We start from the raw sequence: 19,007 nt of genomic DNA, 5'->3' as shown, positions 1-19,007 counted from the left end.
TCATTATTGTTTACGTTCAAATGATCAACGAATGAAACAAAATTTCTGCAAAATTTTCTGTTATCATTATATTTTATACTATCTTGTTCAACCAGCTTGGTTATTTTTAACAGAAAACCCCATATGAATCGGTTCAGTATTTCGTAATATGTAATTTGGTTAGGTTATCTTAGTATTTGCTTATTTAAATTTACACGAATGGGCTAGTTAGCATTTTGATCGGTAACATTCCTTTGATACACTTTTTTTCAATTTTCATACGGCATGTGGCTAAGGACGTGTATTCTCAGTTTTCTAAGGTTCCCGAGTAATTAGTAATCTACAAAAAAATACCGCGAAAACATAGATTCAATTATACAGGGTGGAATTGTCAGCGCCACTTTAAATGAAACCACAGTTTTAACTACTCTATAAAAGCCTAATATAATTCGGAAAAAAAATAATTCTCAAAAATGAAAAAAAGTTATTTTTCAAACAAAATAAATAATAAAATTATCGTTTTAAAATAAAACGCCATTTGTAAAGTATAACATAGGCACGCACACACTTACCTGTCAAAGCGGCAAAGTCGCGTACGTATGTATGCGTGACACGAAATACAGGTATGGATAAAAATCGTGAAATGTAAAAAAAATCCTACGTCTAAACCGTTGAGGTACCTTGATTATTTTTTTAATTCTGGGTTTGAAATATTTTACCCTATATGCAGTTTCAGTAAAAGAAGCGCTGCCTCTTCCACCCTGTATATTAAAAGTTAAAAAATAAGAATAATTATGTTATACAAAAGATTCAGTAACTAAGTTCACTCTGGCCTAGCCTGATATCTCATACCATTTTTGTCAGTGAATAATTAGAAGTATAAGCACTGCTTTTTACGCGGTATTCTACATATATAGCTGGACAGAGATAAACTAGTGTTAACACACTCCGTTCCTCATTTTCCACCGTATTTTCGAAACATTACGTGTTGAACGGCGGAACTAGTTAAGTCAAAAACAGCGAGAATCAGACGGAGGAAATGAAAATATTTCATTATCCAGAGTGGGAATCTATACAAAACCTGTTGAATTCAGTCACACACTATGCCAGTGCGTCACGAGCTCACGAGTGACGGTGTTCTGAAGAAACTGTGTTGAGCTGAAACCTAAGTCAATATACTTATTTAAGGCAAGCCTCCGTCAATAAAACCACATTTTAAATTTCATGGGTTTGGTTATGGTTCCTTTGCAGTTAAAAAAACAAAAATCCCTTAAGTATTATATTCCTAATACTATTGATTTTTGAATTTCTCATACAGGCATTCATTAAAATCAATTTATACATATATTTTGTATGAAACAAGCTTTATATTACACACTAGCAGGTAACTTGATAACATACATACGAGTGCCCGACGTAACGTGAGCTCACTGTACAATGTATCTGTGTCAGCACAGGACCCTGGCCAGTCTATTCGTTTACACGAATATTAGTTGGTTGCCTTTTATTGCATTTTACCGTTGCTATGAGGATTGCGGTTTTCAAGGAATAAAAAACTTAAATATTAATTGGTCTTATATTTCGAAAAATAACTAAAAATGCTAGAAAAATCAATAACTTTTCATTATTATTTATATTATTTTTTTTATTTTAGTCTCGATGTTGTAATCGTCTATTTGCAACATTAAAAAAATAAAAAAATAAATCAAATAAATTACAACTTTCGAAAAAGTATTTTAAAAATATTATGTGTAAATGACAATGCCTAAGGCAATTTTACAATCGTACCTACCGGCCTAGAATTTATATTTTAGGAATATAATCATGCAATCCCCAAAAAAATATGAAGATTGAGGCCAGTCGTGGTGCATGGGCACAAGCATATGACGACGCGACAGGTTGTGGGTTCTATTCCCTCTCGAGGAAATATTTAACATTTTCATTTCTTTGTCCTGGTAGCATGCCCGCAGCATTAAGAAATTATAAATAAAAATATGAAGTTCCAAACATCAGATGGAATTAGATACTTTTCGACTACAAACATTAAAAGGGTATCGTAGTAAATATTTGTTATATTAAAACTTATTAGTAATATATTATTATTTTTTTTTTCTTTAAAATTTGTTTTTTAAAGTTACCAGTTCACTGGGTTAAAATTTAATAATTAATAATAATTAGAGATTTGAAAGTAAATTACATAAACAACCGGATCTAGTGGTGATAATTTGATAAGATATTATGTATTACATATAATTATATCACTCATGTTGGTAGCAATGTGGGTATGTTCGTTTCGCAAGCTTTGACCACAAACGATATGTTGACTTGGCAATTGTATTTTGTACTGAAATTTGATTCTGAATTAAAGTTGGAATGTAGCTAGATTTGAACCTGCGCTATTTAACTAAAATTATTTATGCGAATCAACCAATGAATCAGCAGAGGAGTTAGTGATATAACATTATATTCTACACTTTTACGCAATTTCAAGACATAGAAAAAGTCATATTTAGTGCTATCTGATAGGGAAAATGAAAATAATTTTAAAATTTAATTATATTTCAAGTTAGTGCAAATAGAACCAACAACCATCACGCCTGCAGTCATTTTTCGATTGTGCCACTGATGCCATTTCATCATGGTTATATTATACTTAATTCAATATCAATAAATATATTTAAATTTGTTAACTAATAATTATATACATTGTAAAGAACAAAAAAGTTTTCTCTTTTTTTAATGCTCAATTAGCTTTTTATTTTAGTTGTGCATAGTAGCATTTGTATTCTTTGGACAATGGACATGTGCATGTCTGAGAGATTGTTGATATAGGTTTGCCTTTTTTAAGAAAAGTAAAAGTTTGGATGCGTCTAGAATACAGATTTATGAAATTTAAATTAAACTTTCGGTATTTAATTGAAATTATTTTAAAGTTATACAATCTGTATTTTATATAAATTATATAAAATAATAATCAAATTGTTAAAAAGTCTTGATATTTATACGTTTTACTAAATTAGTCAAAGTAAGTTTAGTAAGTTGTGAAATTTAAGTAGGTATCCAATTTGTAACGTAAAATAAGTACGAATAGATTATAATAAAATATTTATTTATATAAAATAAATTAGGAACTAACAGGAACATTCATTACACAAGGAACCTTAGGTAAATGCTATTACTGTACCATACAATATCGCATATAAAAAATAAAACCTAATATAAGCCCCAAACTCATTTTAAATGAACACCAAACGATAGAAATTTTATTCAATAAGAAAAAAATATTAATATTAGGCAAGTAAAAAAATTATATCAAAATTGTACTATCTAATACGCTCAACTATCCACTTCTAAGTCCTAGTTCATAATAAAAACAACAACAAAATCTAAAGATATAATAAAATAAATTAAAAAGCATACATCGGATACATTCAGCTAAGAAGCGTATTTATTTCCTACATGATGTCTCACCCCCCATTTGTAATTGGCATTTTTGTCGGTTTTAACGAACGTATGTACCGGACCGGTGACGCCATTGGTGGGTTTGCTCTCGTGGTCATGTTCTTCGTAATCGTAGTCGCGTTTAGGTCTTTCCCATTTTGGTTCTTCTGTATCTTCAACTTTGGGTGGTGCGAAACGAACTGTATGAAAACAAAGTGAAATAAATTAAATAATAGAATTATTTTCATTATTGCTCTGAACCTGTGGTACGTGATAAAGATAGAGTCTTCTTAAGGTGACAAAAATAGGAGTAAGTCTTTCTCTTCCTAATACTTCGTCTTTTCTAGACATTGTGTATAATAATAATTTAATAATAAATAAAAATAAATACTTATTAAATAAATACTTATTTACCCGTAAAATATGGCGACATATTTTACGGGTAAATTAATTATTTATTTTATATATTTTACAGTATTTGTTAAAATTTCATAATTAAGTACATAAAAGAAAAGAAAAAACTTCGTATAAAACGTCTCATTATAAAAGTAAAAGAACATAAAGGCGATTGTGAATTCAATTCCGTCCTTTCCCCCTTTATACATCAGAATAATACATAGGCTACAATTTATGTAACTATTTTACATAATTTGGCTGTAATATACCAATAAGTTTAAGCGGACGAAGCCGCATTTGGATCGATATTATAATTTGAAGGTCCTAATACATACTTGGCAGCTTGTGTCTAGGAGGCAGAGGTGCAAATCGCGTGATACGTGGTGGTCCTCTGTGCACGGGGTAAAAAGGGCGTGACCATGCCGTAGTGGTGGCTACCAAACTTGCCAACAGTATCTGAAAGAAATAAGTACCTATATAGTACGATAGGTTTTATAACCGGAATATTTTAGTCTTTCACCAAATATAAGACTTAAATACTATCAGTTTTTCTATACTGGTCGTCTGGTTCGTAATTTTAAGCCTAGACATGTATAGTCTGCATATAATATGTATAATCTACTCCCCAGATCAAATCTTAGAGAAGATCGGTTTTTAAAAGAAAATTCAAAATATTTCATATCACATTTATTAACTAGTCGAGAGAAATAGAGTAGAATACATTATTATAGCAACTATGGCCAAATTAAAAATATTATATGTATAATGATTTAGATAATCTTTCTTATAAATCAATTTATTGGTTACCTACGCGCAGGAGAAAACCGGAACGTAATTACATCTACGTTACTTAACAAGTATTCATATAAGTACCTCTGAATGTCTTCCGACATTCTCGTGCATACTTCCTCACAGGTGAGCTCAAAATGAAATGAAATAAGAAAACTTTTTTTTTTTAACTTCACGCTGTATCCCGCACACAGCAGGGTAGGCAGACGGAACCTAGTGTTAAGACACTTGGTACCTGCCGAATTCTGGAGGCATTGCGTGTTGAGTGGCAGACCTCAACGTCGCACTTTGCCCCGAGCCCAGAGCGAAGAAATGAAAATACGTAAATTAATATTTCACTTCCTCAAGTGGGGATCGAACCCACAACCATCGCGTCACAATCACACCCTTCTGTCGCTGTGCCACGACGGCCTAAAACCCGCCCTTAAACAATTTTAGATTTTTTAAATTTTATTTTTATGTTAATTTTATTTTAATTTTATTTTTATGTGCTCTCGATACCCAATAAAGGCAGGTAGGTAGTTAAAAACCGGCTTAATTTACAAGTCATTATATAAAGAAAAACACTCACCAAAGTGTAGCAATCCATATCTGCTCGGACAGCAATGGCGGCCACGGTGTCAATCTGCCTCTTTTAAACTAGAAAGAATATGAATCACCACTTTCTACTTCGATTTAACGCCTTGACGCGTGACGATACGGTTCAAAAGATTTGATAGATAAATTAATAATTTAGTTACAATATATTTTAAATAATCTTAATATAAGAAGTCTAATATTATGTTGTTATGTATTTCTTTTAGTACCAATTTAGAGGGGGTTTGCGCCTTAAATAAAACGAAGCATAACTTTAATTGATATAGATTATTTCAATTAAAAGCAATACAAACTATCCCGCAGTAATAGTCTTGTAAAATAGTTGTCTTTTATTTAATAAAACTTCAAGTATCTTTATTATGAGATGAAGAATATTATTAAATGCTATGTTTCATGGATTGTGGACATTGTCAGAAATGAGCTTTCAAATAAAAGAAGAAGAAGAAATCTCTTGAAGCACTGAAAAAAATCTATTATCTACGTCAACACAATCAAGAGGACTTACGACATAGGGTACTTTCCGTCGACCTACAGTTTATGAAATTTGACACTAAGTAAGGTTTAACAATATAAATAAAGAAAAAAATCCAAAAGGTGAAAATTTATGAGTATTTCATAGAAAAAAATCAATGCAAACTTATATTTGTAGTTAATTTCATATAAAATGAGTACCCGCAAACTTAAGTAAATCCTAAAATTAGTACGAACTACAGAGGCCTCGGTGGCGCTCGCACTCGACTAATTTTTTAATTGCAAAAACAATATAAAACAAATTTATAGTATGTACGCATGTAACATAACATGTTAAAATTATTGTCGATAAAACCAAAACCGTAAATCCATTGCGCAAATAAAATTACAAGGACTATAGCTTTTTAAGCCTGATCTCTTGGAATTTTTATTGGTGAATGGTTATTTAAGTTCATTTTTATGCTATTTGTTATAATTCTGCAATAATATGATCAGCTACGATGCAATTTCTACCCTAATATTAATACAATAAGTATATGGGAATATGTTTGCATAGTTGTATTTAAGTATACATAAAACCTTAAAAATTATAATGCTGCTAAATAAAAAAGTACATTTTAGGAAATCCCATTGACATTCGTGATATTAAAATTTAATTCTAATAACAGTGAATCCTACAGGAAATTTCTATTTTATAGTAGCAAAATGTAAAAAAACCGCAAATACAGTATCTAACAACTTGTTAATTTATCTTGTTAGCTCAAACAAAAGAAAGATTTACAACTTTCTTTCTTCTTTCTTTTCTTTTCTTCTTCTTTCTTTTATTTCATGATTTAACAAAGTTAGTTTATCATTGTCAGTAAATAATATGTGTAGCATGTCTGAATACAATCGACAACAGTAACTGTGTCATATTTTTTTAATATCAACAATCAAAGGTCAAGTGAACGATTCTTACAGCGTTATGAATTGTCTAGATCGTAATTTAAATACGGTGAAGTACGCAATAAGTAACAAAAATGGAGAATTCTCGAAGAAATGAAATATTTAATATTTTCGTTTCTTCTCTTTGGTAACGAGGCAAAGCGCGGCGGTGAGTACCACGCTCAACACGTAAAGCCAACTGATTGGGCGGAAAGTGTGAGGACGGAATGTCTCAAATATAGGTTTCCAGGTTCCCTCTGTCACAAAAAAATCACGAATAAAGAAAAGTATAATAAAACACTATAACAACAATTTTCTAAACAGTTCTACTTACAACATAAATAGTATACTTAAATGAGTAAAAAGTAGCTCTTGACACATAGTATAATAAGATGACAAAAATCTATTAGACAGTATAAAAATATGGAACATGATTTCAAACAAGATACTAATTAATAATCATATGACCTTAGACGTTTATAATTTTTTAATTATTACAAAATAAGTAACATTGCTGACGGGCCGGTGACAACAAGTTATTTTGCAATACTAAAAATCTAGTTCAAAATGAAAGTAAAAATGCATGATACATTAGATATCCAGATCTAAAGGTAACTCATTGTGTATTAATATATTTTGCTTAAATATCGACCACTGACCTATAACGGAATATCCTAGTTTCGATTTCGTGTTTATGTCTGTGAAAAAAGATTACGTCATCTGTTAAACATAATTATTTCATTGTTATAATGAATTGATTCATTTATATCCGAATAATTTACGATTTTATGAACTTTTTCGAAGTTTTCAAACTAATGTCTTCGATACAAAAAACAGATAAAGTGTTAGTCAGATTTGGTTAGGTTCCGTACCAATTTCAGGATTGTAGGCCAAGTTAATACAAGTTATAAAACAGACAAACTTAAGTTTGTGGACTTATCACTCATTTTATATCTCTAGTTTCAGTCTGTAAAGTACAGTAAAATTCTACATAAATAATAAAATTGTAACTGATAGCCGCCTTAACATGGAAGATATGTGAGAAAATATTTTATTTGGGGCACTTATCGATAGATATTATAGATATTATAGATATTACGATAGATACTTAAAAAACTTTTCTTTTTAATGTACAGATAATATAACAAATATAATTGGCCTATAATATTAAGAGTAGGTAGAACTCTAAATATATAAAAGTTTTAACATGCAATTTATAATGTAACTCTTTGTTGACATTACCATTACTAAATATAATTAATTTCATAGATTTAAATATAAATAATTATTTGTAGTAACATGACCCTGACAGTACCACTCTGGCATACTTTCCACATCGTTGCTTTATTGCAAGGTATTCTAAAGTACTCGTATATCCATCTTTTCTTACGGTGCCGGTAGATTGAAAATCAAACGTGTTTTTCGGTCACGTAATGATGTCAAGCCGATAGTTGTTTTCTTTATTTATATACAACACCATTATTCTGATAGATAAGAAAAGAAAAGCTAAAGATCGTCCCTTATCACACCACCAGGGTAGGCGGAACGTAGTGTTAGGACACTCCTTCCCCTATTTTCCGCCGAATTCTGGAGACATTGCGTGTTGGGTGAATTCGTAAAGGAAATAATGTTATACTAAAATATGTATGTAGTACATACCTAGCTTAGAATTAAAATAGGGGGACGAGAAGAACCTTCTCTTATTTACAAGCAGACACTAAAACCATCACCTAATATGTGAAATATGTGAATGAAAAAATCGTCATCTAATACAGATGAATTTCAACTCTACTGCAAAAGATTAGCCACTTAAACTTCTGTCTTATTATTATAATGAATTCATAAAAATATTTTTTAAAATTATTTGCATAATATAGTAAAATGTTATATGATATTAAATATTTGTTTATTATTAGGTTAAAAAAGATCATAATCTCATCTGCGGTTCAAGTGGTACGAATAATCCCTATTAATAGAACACTTTCGTCGAACACTTTCTAAGTGGTCTTGTTAGAACAGGAACTGTGCCTTATCTATTCTCTGCCTAAACTAATTTATTTACGAATGTGATTGAAACTTGCATTTTGTGTTTCTCTTATATTTAGCATATCTCGAAATTATACCTTGTTTATTAAATATCTATATGTAAATAGGATTGCTGAAGTCTGAATCAAATTACAGATAACTAAATACTTCTTTTAGTTATTGTTATAGTAATAATAAACATACGATATGATGTAAAATTTGAAAATTACTGATAATTTCTAAGAAAAGAAAGCATTTTGTTTGAATTTAGATAATCGTTAACTTAACGCGACACTGATTGTGAGAGGAATGACGCTAAGGAAACAGAGTTTTTTTTCATTAAGTTGAAGGTACATTAGTTTCATCTTATAATAAATTCGTTTATTAACACGTTTTTATTCTTATTGAGTTAAATATTGACTAAAGTCTGCCTTCAAATTTTAAAAATAATATGGATGCTGACTGCAGCGTGCAGTATCATATCAGGATTCACAATGAATTTTTTTATTGTTATTTAACAGTTGTTACTTAATTCTAGCAAACTGGCTGATACTTCAGCCGCTTAAACTGTATGATTTATTAATTATTTATTAAATTCAGAGAATTGCATTCGAGTTCTAATATACTTACGAGTAATATATTACTTCTAATATATTACGAGTATGTGTTGTATCGTAGTTAATGTAACTTCTAATAAGATTTTTAAATATCTTTGGGTTTACATTATTAAAAATTAGTTGTTGCAGTTAGTTATCATAATAATAGCAGGTATATTATTACAACGCACTTATCGCGATTTTTTTTGTAGAAAGTATATTTTTAAGCATTTCTTATACTGTTTCGTAAAATTATAACCATTTTTAAGGTTAAGGAATGAATTTTTAAATAAAAACATAGACCATGTTTTTTAGCTTTACGTTGTATCCTGCACAAAACAGAATTGGCAGAAGGAATAAAGTATTAAAATTAAGATACTTCTATTAAGACTTCTTAAGACAGTTTTAATTGAGACACTTCAGTTCTCCACTTACCGCTGAATTCTAGAGGCATTGCCTCCTAATTATGTATATCCTTTATATTGGTGGTGCTTTCATTCATATAATATAACAGACTACTAACACTCAGTGTACCACTATCTGAAACGGCAGTGTAATTACAAGTTATTATGTAATCAAAGATCATTAAAAGGGAAATGCCTATGATTAGTTCCATTGTTTTTTGGCTAGCTTTGGTAAATAAGGTTTTTCTTTAATATTATGTCATTCGAAATGATATAATCTTCTCAGAAAAATCGATACTAGTTTTTAAATCACTTTTTTAAATTAGAAAGCGAGACCATACCCGTCATCTGTCATATCTAATGTTTTTAAATATTATAAGTTGAGATTATCAAATATTTAAAGAATAAATAAAAAATGTATTATCTATATATATAAAATCGAAAGGTCACTCACTCATCACGAAATCTCAGAAACTACATGTTCTAGGAATCTGAAATTTTACATAGGAGTTACTTACAGGACGTAGGTGCTCGCTAAGAGGGGAATTTGCAATATTCGACCCCTAAGGGGTTGTTTTTGGGGTTGAAAGTTTGTATGAAACTTCGTTACTACAAATGCTAGGAGTCTCAAATTTTGCTTGGACGTCACTTATAGGACGTAGGTACTCATGGAGACAAAAAATAATAATAACGTAGTTCACGCAGGCGAAGCCGCGGGCGGGCCGCTAGTACTGTATAATTGTGACAATAAATATAGAGATCTTTTGTTACTTATTTAGTCACTGTTGACAACATATAGCCAAAATTACTTGATTTAAAAAACGATAATATATACATAGCTCTTTTGCGAAGTTTAAGAAAAATTAAAATGGAAGAAAAAATAGGAATTTAAATCATACTCGTACAAGCGGGAAAGACTTAGTGCTCAAACAAATATATTGATAAATTAGTAAACATTCAGGTAGTGTTTATTTTTTTTTATTATATCTACTCGACATAACTTTTTTATTTTCTATTTATGAATAACACTCTGTATCTATTGCAAAGCAGTGCCAGAAAAAGTCTAGATTATAGGTACACTGTAAGCTAAAAGTAGACATTTAAGTAATCAATTAGTGATTTTTCAGTTCACACTGCAAAATGGCTGCTAATATTTCTAATATTTGTCAATTGTTTACACTCTATTGATTTCGTGCCAAATTTAATGATTTAAAATAATGGAATAAAGGTTTATATTTTAGATTAGTGCGGCCTTATTATGTAAAGTTGATTTATTATATCTTAGTTGTAGAAAAAAATATGACTAAAATTTATTTCTTAATTTCTAACATTAATATTAATAATGCAAATCCACGAAATACTTGCGAAGCATATTATGTTTTGAGGCTACTTGCTTCCCTCACATATGAGGGTGGAATAACCTAATATATTAAAGATACTGCCTTCTCTATATTGTCATTTAATCAACGCGGGTTCAATGTGGAAGACTCAATATCGCACTTTGTTTTATCCGACAGAAAAAATAAGAGTACACACAGTATTCATTCATTTTTCAGAATTTTGCGTTGAAATCCTCGAAACTAACACTTTCAAAATAATTGAATTTTATTAGTAACTGATGAATCATAATTTGAATGGATATTTGAAAGGAAAACAATACACTAATATTTATTCTAAATTTTGTAGTATAGTCGTAAATAAATAAAAAAAAATATGTAAAGTATCTAAAAGCTTTTCTAAATAGACTCTCAATTATTTTGCTACGCTTGCACTTCTCGGATAGAATTATATTAAACTTTTATTTTGCCTTTTCTGTCAAATACTTAAAAAATATATAACAGATTTAATAGGTAATTTGTTCAAGTTCCTAATATATTATGTGAACGTAAGTAGCATATCCCTCTACCGTTTGCTAGGCAAGCTTTCTATTGAAAAATAAGTTTACAAAATGTCGATAAAACAATTGTTTTGTGAAAAAAGACAGCAAACGCACCAATAGCTGCCACCGATATAAATGATCTAACGGTCACCATTCTATTCCACCCACCATCAACTACTCAAGATGTCTCAACGTCTGTTTGACACTGCGGTAAAACGATCCAAAAATTCTTCTAACAATTTGGTTTATCTAATAAGTGTCTGTGAAAGTGTTTAGTGGAATTAACTGTTAAAATCTTTTAGTAAAAGTTTTTGTAAATTCAAAATGTTTTTGCTAAAAAATATCGTTAAGAAAGTTAATAATAAATGTTTTTCAGAATTGGATATGGTGTCTTTTGGTATTGAATTCTGGAGTATGGAGTATAGTTAAAAGCGTGACCGTTCGCACTCCACCGAAGGTACCGTCTACAATTGAGGCTCAAGCGAAATTTTTCCAGTAAGATTTTTATTATTAAATTAAATTATAGTTTGTATTTAGTGAAAGAAAATTCTCATTACACAGTATTGTGTACGTCGTAACACGAGTACGTTCATAAAATATATTTATTTTTGGTTTAGTAGCAAAAGAACATTAATAATTTCTAGAAGCTTTATTATATTTTAAAGCTACGTAATTCTTATAAGAGCGTAATCTATAGAATTATAATCTTAGAATTTATCCCGAGGTAAAAAATGAAGAAAAAATGAACTTAATAATATTAAAATAATAAATTAATTTTTTTAACGCATTGTTTCCGTATGTTCTCTACTCGACATTAGCGAAATGATAAGTAACAAAACAAGTAAATTTTTTGGGTCTAGTCAAATAAACGTGAACTTTGGTTTTTGTCAGCATTTATATGACAATTTTACTACTAGACTACTAAGTAGCCCTACAGAGCAAAAGCATAGTGTGGAAGATTCATAAAGTTAAAAAATATACCTAAATGAATATAACTAACCTTATATGTACCTCCAGTTTCTAGCAAGCTTGAAATGAAGTAATACAATTTGATTTATAGGGATTTTTTCTCAGTACAGTTGAGTCCGTACAAGATAGAGTTCGGTCATGTATGCGAGGACCCCAACACTTGGGAGCAGCGGTATGAGAAGAAAGACTTTAAGAACCACAGGGACATGGGAAAAGTATCAACTGTTTTTACACTCTATCTCGCTTTATTTCCTAACATTTCTGTTTCTTTCTCTGTCGCGCTTCGCTTGGCTTGGCTGAAGGTATAGACATTTGCCTACTTCTGAAGACTTCGATCAAGGCCACCGGTTGGGCAGTGAACGCCACTTCGTCGAACGGCACGAGAGATCCAGACCTGCTACAGGACTGTTTTCCGCTAAAGTATGCTGCTTGTGCTTTAAATTTCACTAATCTGTTTGTAGATTATATATTTTTTTTTACCAACATTTATTTCGTAATATTTATTTATTTAATGAATTTGGCATATCTTACTAATCATACCTAATTAAAAGTACAATTAGGTCCTTAGTTTAGTATTATGTAACTAATTAGCTCTATTTTTCATTCCTAATAACTAACGAACGCTTTGAACGAAATAATAATCTGATCAATTTTAAGATTTAAATACATCAAGATTATATACGGATTCGTAACTGTTTTCTTACTTACTCACTTTTACTCCTTTCTTTGACATCTTTTCACATCTTTTTTATCTATAAATATTATCGCAATGGACATTTGAACCCAATATTACTTCATTTAATTTTTTTCAATTTAACTTATAGCGACACAAGGGATAAAAGAAATGTTAGCGATATTTTTCTTGTGTCGTTAATATTCAATAGAACTTTCCTGTTATAATTTACACTTAATATATTTTATGCTGTATCCCCCACATAGCAGTGTAGGCAGAAGGAACCGGGTGCTAAGACACTCCACTCCCCAATTTTCGCCGAATTCTGGAGGCATTGCCGAGTGACGGAATTTCGCGCCGCGCTTTTCCTTAGTAGAGAGAAGAAATGAAAATATTAGACCACAATTGTCGCGGTTTCAACATTATCATCAACATTAAAACTGCATTTTTTAATCTAATGTAATTTTAAATGTTTAAAAAAATCTTCTTATCCTAGGTACGCTGGGGTGATAAAAAGGGGGGATACGGAGAGCACTATTGGGACCTAAACCATGCAGGTCACACTGGCGACCACGATAGCTATGATGACTCAGATGACGGCTCCTACCGCGAAGATCCTAGTGAGACCTATAATAATTCTGATGAAACAAGCCAAAATTATGGCACAGGCGATTATGATCCTGAAATAACAAGTCATTATGAAGAAAGTGATAGAAAAAAAAGAGCTCATGGTAAAATTAAAACAACGACGCCAAGAAATGAAATACAAGATGATGAAGAAGAAGAGGAAGAAGAAAAAGAGATACTACGAAAAGAAAAACCAAAAGTGAAAAGACCACAGAACAAAGGAGATTATAAGCCTAAATTAGAAGATATTTATACAGAAGAGGATCAATCTGAAGAAGTGATCAATAGAAGAACGACAGTAAAGCCAAAAAGAAAATTACAAGAAAAAAAATATGATGATATTAAGTTAAATAGAGAAAAAAATAATATAGTTCTTGTAATTAATCAAAAAGAGAAAAAAGAACAAGAACCTCCCAAACAAACAGAGCCTAAACGTTTTGTACCTTATGAGGGCGGAGCTGGAGTAAGACAGCATGTCCGACCTGACATTGCTCCAGTTGCATCTATACCAAGACTGTTCTTAGAAGCGTCTACTGGTCACGTAGTTGATAGAGCAACAGGACAAGCGTACGTTTTACAGCCTATACCTCATGTTAATTATAGTTAATTTAAGTCTTACTCTTTTAAGTTTAATAAAATATTTTTTTATTTATTTGAAAAGCTTGGTTTTAATTACGTTTTTCTAATAATATGCATAATTTTACAGTACAACACCAACTATTTAATTTAAAAAAATCCAGATACAGAAGCTATTTAATTAATCATTAAACTTTGATTATAATTTATGATACTTGCTTGTTATCCAAGTACACATTACATATTACATCAACTCAAATGAAATGAACGTATTGTTAGATGGATTTACGAGGAATCTGTGAAACATTTATGTAAATCTTGGATAACAAAGGCTCGTAATTTATATAAAGATTCATAATACCGGCTTTGTGCGGTAATATTTCATCAGTTATTTGTGAAATACTTTGATTAACTGCAGTGTGTCGCTGCAATGAATTTTGTCAGCGTTACAATGTACCTACAATTACAAAGTTTTTCTTCAATTCTATTCAAAAGTTTTTCTTAATAAAAATCTTTTTTGGGTAGATATTTTAAAAGATTTAACATGTTAGTTAGAACTCTTAAATAACTTATAAATTAAAAAACACAATATTTATATTTTCTAATAAAATATAATTATTATTAACTTGTCTTTTGCATAATATGTGAACAACAGACAAAAATATGTTTACAAAATTTATTATGATAGATTTTTTTTTCAGACTTCAACTGTATCGTGCACATCGCAAGGTAGAAAGAATCTAGTGTTAAGACACTCCGTCCCCCATTTACCGCCGAACTTTGTAGGCAAAATTTTTTACTAATTATTTACTTAAAAATATCTCCGGATTAACTTCCGCGAGGCAAACGTTGTCACTGGTTTCATAACATTTTAAACTTGACGAAAAACGGACTTTGTAGGTCAATAGAGGAAAAAACCATTGCAACGGTTTGGAGCAGATTACTTGTGGTCGACGTACTTCAGAATAAAAAACGATCATTTAATAGATTACTTATTATATATATTTTTTCATATTATGTGTTAGTGTATAAAGTCCCTAGCCTACTCATTTGGTATAATTTTTAGCAAACAAAACTGTAAGCTTAAGTGCGATAACATTATCTCTATTTTGAAGAACCATGTTAAGTTTTGATTATGTATAAATTGAATTAAAGTGAATCCAGTCTTTTAACCCTTATAAAGACAGAGTTCCTTTATGTTTTTTAATATCAGAAATATATTATAATACCTAACTACAAGATCAAAAGTGTTTATTTTTGGTAAATTGGGCAATAATCAGTAATTTACTATATTTTAATATATATTAGTTACATGTGTATTTATTTGACAAAGCCTAAGAAATTTTTTATAATAGAGTTGCCACCAATAAAAATCTCATATTATAAAGATTTCATCGGTCTTCGGACAATTTTTTTTTGTATTTTAATATTAAACGTTAGACAATTTCTTTTCCCACAGTCAGTAGAACAACGCTAGAACAATAGTGGTTTATCTCTACATCGCTGCTAACGGTCAACAATTATAGTTACAATCTTCTACATGCGGGTTACACTTATCGCTAGATTGATCTTATAATACGTCAGATTTTCGTTTTGCTTACAATATTATTAGCAAAAAGTAAATTACTATGAACTCTACTTGACTGAACTAGTTAAAACTTCGAATGGTATAAAACAAAATTTCCATTCCAGAAAGACTGTATTTCGGTCTGATGGGTTTTAAAGATGCCACCCATGAAGAGAGATGCCAACAAAAATACACTTTTTAATCTTTTATTTTAGATAACAAGAGCCATGGTTCACGAAAAATTTTTTAAAGGATCACAATGTAAATATGAAGTTGATATTCAAAAATATCGAAATACATATCCATTAATAAAATATGCATATACAATGTACCCGGAGTTATCCCTTGCACAATACGTCTTCAAAATATATTTAGGCGCTTCAATTTTTTGCTTCCGGAACAAAAAGAAGCGTACAGCATCTCCCTGCGGGACCCTTTCTATATTAAATGAAAGCACGCGCCCGAGATAAAAAACAACAAAGAGTATACACTCTATTATTATATTAGTTTACATCATGTTTCATCACCCTTGAACAAGGTAGAAAAAAATTATTTCAAGTATTCTATACAATTTTAGTTAGACGCAATCACGAATTTCGTGAAAAGATTTATCGTGAAAGTTATCTGTTGCAAGTGATAATGCAAGAACAACACGAAAAATTGAGAAGTCTCAAGCGGGATGAATTTTTATACGTTTCTAAATACCTATATTTTTTTATCTGCAATTACGCATCTGAATGTGATCTGATCTGGTTTTGAAAGCAGGTGAATTATAAATTAAAAATTATAAAGATATTTATAATCTGTAAGTGTAACAATTATAACTAATATCAAATTTTAAACATATTTTAATTGTAATATTTATATAATATTCAGCAATACAAGAATTTAGTAATAATAACAAGGTTACAAATAAATTACCAACAAATTCGGTAAATAAGTAATAATTACCTAATCTGAAACACAATCAAATAAATGATGATTTGTTTAACAGTTTTTCTAAGAAATTACACTACATTGACACAATTGCAGAGTTCAATGTTAAAATAAAATTAAAGTTCTTTAAATAATTTTAAATTGGAGTTTTCCTTTATTTCAATTTACTTATCTTTAGGCTTGTTTTTTATTTTTGTTTATAGCAACATATAGCAGTGTTAGTTAAAGTTATTGTTATCTTAAGTACCTATTTATTTAAATTAATATAATTTTTAATAATTGAGTAAAAATATATTAAATATATTTTTGAAAGAAAAACAATATAGTGTAATACAAAAGTATAATCTAAACGTAATATAATAAAAATGTAAGTGATTGCTATGTTTACATGATAGATATATAAGAAGAAGATTTTATCATTTTTATTTCTTTGTCTGTGCGTTCGTGCATGTTATTCTCATAAACAGCTTAACCTATTAAAATACAGTTTTCACTATTTAATTTTTGCGAAGCCTTCCCCAACTTTGAGTATGTGTTTTAGTTTAATAAGTTCATACCTAAATAAAAAAGGTTATATCACTTTCAAGCGGACCAAGTTGCAAGTCGCTAGCCTAATATAAATATATAACTATAACTTAACGTCTTTTAACCTATAAAAAATATTAAACAATCAAAAATATATCATTAAATGTTAAAAGAAACCTGAAGTTGCATTGCATAATTGCATTCAAAAGAAATTCAGTTCCCACATAAAATTCGTACCTAATCCCCATACGGCGACCGTTATCACGTAGCCCTTACGGTCAAAGGACATCCTAGGATCATTGTCCACCCTTGGAATTGGCAAACCAGTTTGACCAGTTCCCTTACGTGGGAATTTGCCCACTATAATTTGGTAAAGAATTTAAAATCTTAATTGAAACCTTTTTCGTAATACATTTAAGTTGAATTTCGTGTAATAAAATATGATACCCTCGTATAAATTCGAAATGAGCATACATTTAGAATTTGAACTCTATATAAAGTGTAATAAGGGACATTATACAACAGATGCGTAATGTTTTGATACAAAGATTCGCCTGCATTCTTATGAATAGCCAAAGGTGTCCCTTATGCACTTGTTCGTTCGTAACGTTTCTATTGTGTAAATAACAATATATTTTTGATGGGCGATAGTCGTTTTGAAGGAAATATTTGTTTAGTAGTTACCTATATTATTATTACATTTTATGTTGAAAAAGTAAATAATTTTAAAATATATAATGTTACATTCATTAAGGTATTTAATTTAATTATTAGTTGTTTTAACTATAATTCGTGTTTAAATGTTTTTGATGATTTAAAAAGAAATGTGCAACCGAAATATTAAATAATAAATTTAATATTAAAATATTACCTTTTTTAATTCAGATTTATTATGAGACTGTCAAAAAAATATAGATTCCCAACATTATAGTTATAACAATTAATAAATATTTATAAAACTAGTATTAAATCAACCGAACGTAACAGCCGTGTGTCACGAAACCGAATTGTATACAGCAACATGCAAATAAAGGGTCATTTAGTGTCCTTTCCCACAGGGAAGTGTTCGAACAGGTTTTTGGACGAACCCTTTTCGCAATATGCAAGGGACATCTTCCTTGTCCAATTCCTTTGTCCATAACTCGTTTGACCAGTTCTGGCCTGAGAAAATTGTCTTAGTTGTGTCATGTTATTTTATTTTATTGTTTTCGTTAACTGTTGGATTGGATAACGGTGGGTATTGTCATTGTCAACGGCATAATAATATTGTCATCGGTAGTATTTTATGCTATTTTTGAAAGATGCTTCTGTTCTAGAATAATTTTTAAAAAAGTCGGACTCGCCAATTTCTGGATTACAATGATTTTTGAATTTTGAATTTGATTGAATTTTCGGATTTTTCTTTATTTCTATTGCAAGTTCTCACTCCTTGGCAAATTTTATAATTGAAGTTAATATAGGTGACAGAAGTTTTGATTACGTGGCGAACTTCTTACAAAGTGCAGATAAAAGTACTTAAGCTTAAGTTTTACGAAATTAATTAATAATAAATATTAAATATACAACTAAGCGCCAAAAAGTAATTACCTATGTATATTTTTCTATCATGTTTTTTATAAGTGTTGCTATATAT

At 29.9% G+C, this 19,007-nt stretch overlaps 2 protein-coding genes across 3 annotated transcripts; one reads left to right on the top strand and one right to left on the bottom strand.

Annotated features, from left to right (window-relative positions):
- Window positions 1-3,071: 3,071 nt before the first annotated feature.
- Window positions 3,072-5,333, bottom strand: LOC146532824 (uncharacterized). Its single transcript, XM_085196686.1, has 3 exons — window positions 5,177-5,333; window positions 4,152-4,272; window positions 3,072-3,620 (listed from the first exon to the last, which is right to left on the bottom strand). The coding sequence occupies exons 1-3, from the start codon at window positions 5,192-5,194 to the stop codon at window positions 3,415-3,417; spliced, it is 345 nt and encodes a 114-aa protein (XP_085052812.1). The 5' UTR covers window positions 5,195-5,333; the 3' UTR covers window positions 3,072-3,414.
- A 6,095-nt stretch (window positions 5,334-11,428) lies between these two features.
- Window positions 11,429-14,383, top strand: LOC146532823 (uncharacterized). Of its 2 annotated transcripts, none has more exons than XM_085196685.1 (4): window positions 11,429-11,711; window positions 11,878-11,996; window positions 12,773-12,890; window positions 13,640-14,383. In XM_085196685.1, exons 1-4 carry the CDS (start codon window positions 11,685-11,687, stop codon window positions 14,375-14,377), a joined length of 1,002 nt encoding a protein of 333 aa, XP_085052811.1. In that variant the 5' UTR covers window positions 11,429-11,684; the 3' UTR covers window positions 14,378-14,383. The 2 variants fall into 2 exon arrangements, with proteins under 2 accessions (XP_085052811.1, XP_085052810.1); XM_085196684.1 differs by lacking the exon at window positions 12,773-12,890 and adding an exon at window positions 12,562-12,685 and having other exon boundaries at window positions 11,438-11,711.
- Window positions 14,384-19,007: the final 4,624 nt, after the last annotated feature.

Source organism: Heliconius melpomene, chromosome 13 (genome assembly GCF_056956725.1).
Source record: "Heliconius melpomene rosina isolate 202511_hmr_F chromosome 13, ASM5695672v1, whole genome shotgun sequence".
NCBI lineage: Eukaryota > Metazoa > Arthropoda > Insecta > Lepidoptera > Nymphalidae > Heliconius > Heliconius melpomene.
Note: the sequence above shows the minus strand (reverse complement) of the source record. Positions and strands in the feature narration are given on the sequence as shown.

Bases quoted from the DNA above. Each gene is read 5' to 3' on its own strand.
- LOC146532824 (XM_085196686.1), bottom strand. The intron at 3,621-4,151 runs GTATGTATTAGG...GTTTTCATACAG, and splicing joins TCCTAGACACAAGCTGCCAA to TTCGTTTCGCACCACCCAAA.
- LOC146532823 (XM_085196684.1), top strand. From the start codon at position 11,685: ATGTCTCAACGTCTGTTTGACACTGCG. The intron at 11,997-12,561 runs GTAAGATTTTTA...TTTGATTTATAG, and splicing joins GCTCAAGCGAAATTTTTCCA to GGATTTTTTCTCAGTACAGT. The intron at 12,686-13,639 runs GTATCAACTGTT...TTCTTATCCTAG, and splicing joins ACCACAGGGACATGGGAAAA to GTACGCTGGGGTGATAAAAA.